At 33.0% G+C, this 3804-nt stretch overlaps 1 protein-coding gene across 1 annotated transcript in view; it reads left to right on the forward strand.

Annotated features, from left to right (window-relative positions):
• LOC106466770 (GTPase HRas-like) overlaps positions 1 to 3804 on the forward strand; it is a 32493-nt gene that overhangs the window by 19972 nt on the left and 8717 nt on the right. Inside the window, exon 5 of the mRNA XM_013927069.2 lies at positions 440 to 542. Coding sequence (XP_013782523.1) covers positions 440 to 542 — 103 coding nt within the window. The remainder of the gene's footprint in view (positions 1 to 439; positions 543 to 3804) is intronic.

Consider the following 3804-nt stretch of genomic DNA (forward strand, 5'->3'; position numbering starts at 1 on the left):
GCATCATGTGACTTCCGCTGTCGTAACAATACACACACACACACACACACACACACACGTACATATGGGCTGTGGCCAGAAAAGTGCATTGACTAATATTGTCTAACCTTACATGGTGCCAAACGTGGTAGCCCCCCCCCCCTTCATATTTGGTGCACCCCCAATTTTGGAACCACTGTAGTAGATTGTGGTATACATAATTATATTGAAATTAATTATTGTCATTACCTGTTCTTAAGGACAAGCAAAAATCAAGTACATTTGTTCTGTTAGAATCAAAGGTAGAATATTTAGTTTACTATGTTATGATATTTTTTATAGGCCAGAACTATATATTTACCTCATCAGTGTATGTATTACCTTTTCAGTTAAGTTAGAAAGTAAAGACTGTTTTGAAAAATAGTGTCTCCAGTTATTTCATATTTGTTTTATTTTTTAGTGCAATGAGAGACCAGTATATGCGCACAGGAGAAGGGTTTCTTTTAGTGTTTGCAGTTAACAATGCCAAATCATTTGAAGATATTAGCATGTATCGTGAACAGGTGAGCTTAATTTAAATAAGTTATCACTAAGTGTAGTTCTGCCCTGCCCCAGTTATGTTTGAATGCATGCTACAGAAAGAGGTGTTAAAATCTTTAGAATTAAGAAATGGCTCAAAGTTCTAAACTTCTGATAAAGCCGAAAAGAAAACTTGATGGTTAAGTTTGGAAATAAAAAAAAAGTTAAAGTAATGTACTTTTATCTGCACAGTAAATCACTAGACTTAATTTTATTAGAGACATTTAAATATGTAAAGCTAATTTTTTTGTCAATTAGTACCTTAAGCCAGATCGAGATCAGACATGTAAGAATATGGTGCTCACTGTATATTATGTAGAATACTAGGCCTAATTTAGTTACACACATGTGAAAACATAAAGCTAATACACTGGGTCTAATATAGTTCAGACATGTAAACAGATGAAAATATGTGTGTATCATATGGCATAGGAGCCTAACAACTGTGTTAGATTGAATTAGCTTTTCTTTTAAAACTTCCCCCAGTTAGTCAGTCATGTAGTACATTAGGCCTAATGTAATTCACACATGGAGCTAATTGTATATCACATAGTACACTAGGCCTAATCTTGATCATATTTGTAAATATGTAGAGCTAAGTGTGTGTCATGTAATACACTAGGCCTAAAGTAGTTTGACATTTAAACAGGTGACATAACTTCTATTTTACCCCCCCTCCCCCCCAACTTTCCAACAAAGTTTGCCAGTTATGTCATATAGTGATTATGTGGCTTTGTGAGGATTTTAAACTCTATTTATAGATTCACTACACTAGTCCAGCATATGGTTCCTACTGCTAAAAAAGGATGTAGCTTGGAAATTTATATGGCATTCACTTTTAGGAAATCCCCATAAAAGTGTTTTCATGAATTAGCTGGGTTCTCTAAGGAGTTGGGTAAAAAATCTTACATTTGTGCAAACCTTGTGGCTGAGACAATTCGTTTGGCACTGTTTAAAAGTTGGTGAGTCTAGTAGTTTAGGAGAAGGTTTTTTTTTGATAAACTTAAGTCCCCTAAGGGGTGGGGGTGAAAAATGTTTACCTTTGTGCAAACCATGGGACCGAGACAAATGGTTTGGTACCATTTAGAAGTTGGTGCGACTACCAGTTTAGGAGGACTTGTGACACACACTGAATCTTATTATATAGATCTACATTCAAGTTTAAGCACAGTGACGTAACTTACATAATTGATTTCAAATTAAAATAGCCTGTATATAGCAATAATAAAGAAATTTTTGTTTACCAACATTTTATTTTGGATGTGTAGGAACTCTGTTATTATTTAAATAATCACAAATAGTATGAACACGTTTACCGAAACTAGTTGGCTGTAAGTTGTATTAAATACTTTCACTTATTATTGTGCCAAAAGACGTCTTTTTTGTAATTGTTACTCTTAATATCCCAGTACAATGTGCCTTACAAAGAATAACATGTTTGTAGTTGCATCATTTGTCTCGTTTCTTTATGACTAGAAGTTGTTTATCTCATATTTTAATTACAATAAATCAAGACATTTTTTATTTGAAATGTATTGATCTCATCCATCATGCTAAAATACTACTAATACTATATCAGCAGAAGTTAATTTCTGTAACATACACTAATTTTATAAACATGTGTTTATAGTAAATCACTATACCTTTAAGTTTAGTATTTTTTTGTAATAGAAAAGGAATTCAACTGTGATGAAAACTTTGTAAAGTTGTTTATTACATGTTTGTGACTTAAGTTATGCTGCACTGAGCTGTTTGTAGCGTTTGAAGAACATAAAAACCACAATTATGGTTGTATTGATTATCCCAGAGTGCAGGTTAGCACATTTTAAAAATAACTTTTAAGAATTTCTTTACAAAAGTAACATCTTAGACTTGCTTGACAACAAAGGTCATCTTATACATCGAACCTCTATTTGTTCAAAAAATACAGTGTTGTCTTGTATATGAGATTCGTCTTATACACCGGCAAGTATTGTATTTTTATTTTGATATGGAAGCTTTTTGCATACATTTGTAGTCTCATCTAAAGGAATATTTGTATCAAAACTAACTCATTAAATACTAATATCAAAATTCTAATTTTGGATTTCTTGAGAAAACCCAATACACATTTTTCTTACTAGTTAATGGTTCCAAGAATAATTGGTCTAACTAGACAACCATCTTCATGAACTTTGGGAACTCCAAAGAAGTGCCTACTGTTCCATTTTATAACAATTGCTGTCAATAATTTTATTTTTATAGATATCATTGTAACAATGGCATCCTCAGTTTTAATTGGATCTATATCTAATTTTACTAATTTAGTTCTATCGTACAAAATGTTTTTATCTTTATTAATATAATCAATTTTATTGAAACTAACAAACACTATTTCCTTTAAGCTTAATTACATTTTATAATTTATATTCATCCTATTAGTTCATCAAGAAATTAATATTGCTTTTTTTAGATGAAAAAACCTGAACAACTTGCATGTCAAAACTAAACATTTATTAAATGAAATAGTCTCCATTCTTATCAATGATGCTTTTCTATCTTATAATCAGGTTGTTAATGCCCTGATTAAAGAAATCACTTGGCTTTGAAGCAAAAAACATTTCAATGTCCTCTTTAACATCTTCTACATTTGCATGCGTTTACCCATTAAGATGGTGTTACAGTGAATGAAAGAGATGGTAATCTGATGGTGCCATATCTGGAGAATGTGGTGGGTGGGGGAGAACTTCCCAACCCAACTCCATAATCTTGTGTTGTGTCAAATGTGCCACATGTGGACATGCATTGTCGTGGAGAAGAATACCTTTCCGATTGATGAGTGAATGGCGTTTCTGATGAAGGGCTTGATTTAAATATTCCAGTTGCTGACTATAGATCTCTGCATTGACAGTTTGCTGTGGATTGAGAAGTTCGAAATGAATTACTCTTTTGCTGTCCCACAAAATGCAAAGCATCACTTTCTGCGGATGGAGTCCAGATTTTGGGGTCAGAAGTGGTTTTTATTTAGAACTGAGCCCTTGCTTTTGGCATTTATTATTGGCATAGAGAATCCATTTTTCATTACCGGTGACAATTTTGTCCAAAAGTGGTCAAGCACATTACGCGCCAGAAGAGACGAAGCAACGTTCACACATTGGAAACGAGTGTTCATCGGAGAGTTTGTGAGGCACCCAAACACCTTCTTTATGAAGTTTTCCCATATTCCTTAGATGTTTACATATTATTGCATGAGAGACATGCAATTTC

The sequence above is a fragment of the Limulus polyphemus genome, unplaced genomic scaffold (assembly GCF_000517525.1).
Source record: "Limulus polyphemus unplaced genomic scaffold, Limulus_polyphemus-2.1.2 Scaffold2378, whole genome shotgun sequence".
Taxonomy (NCBI): domain Eukaryota; kingdom Metazoa; phylum Arthropoda; class Merostomata; order Xiphosura; family Limulidae; genus Limulus; species Limulus polyphemus.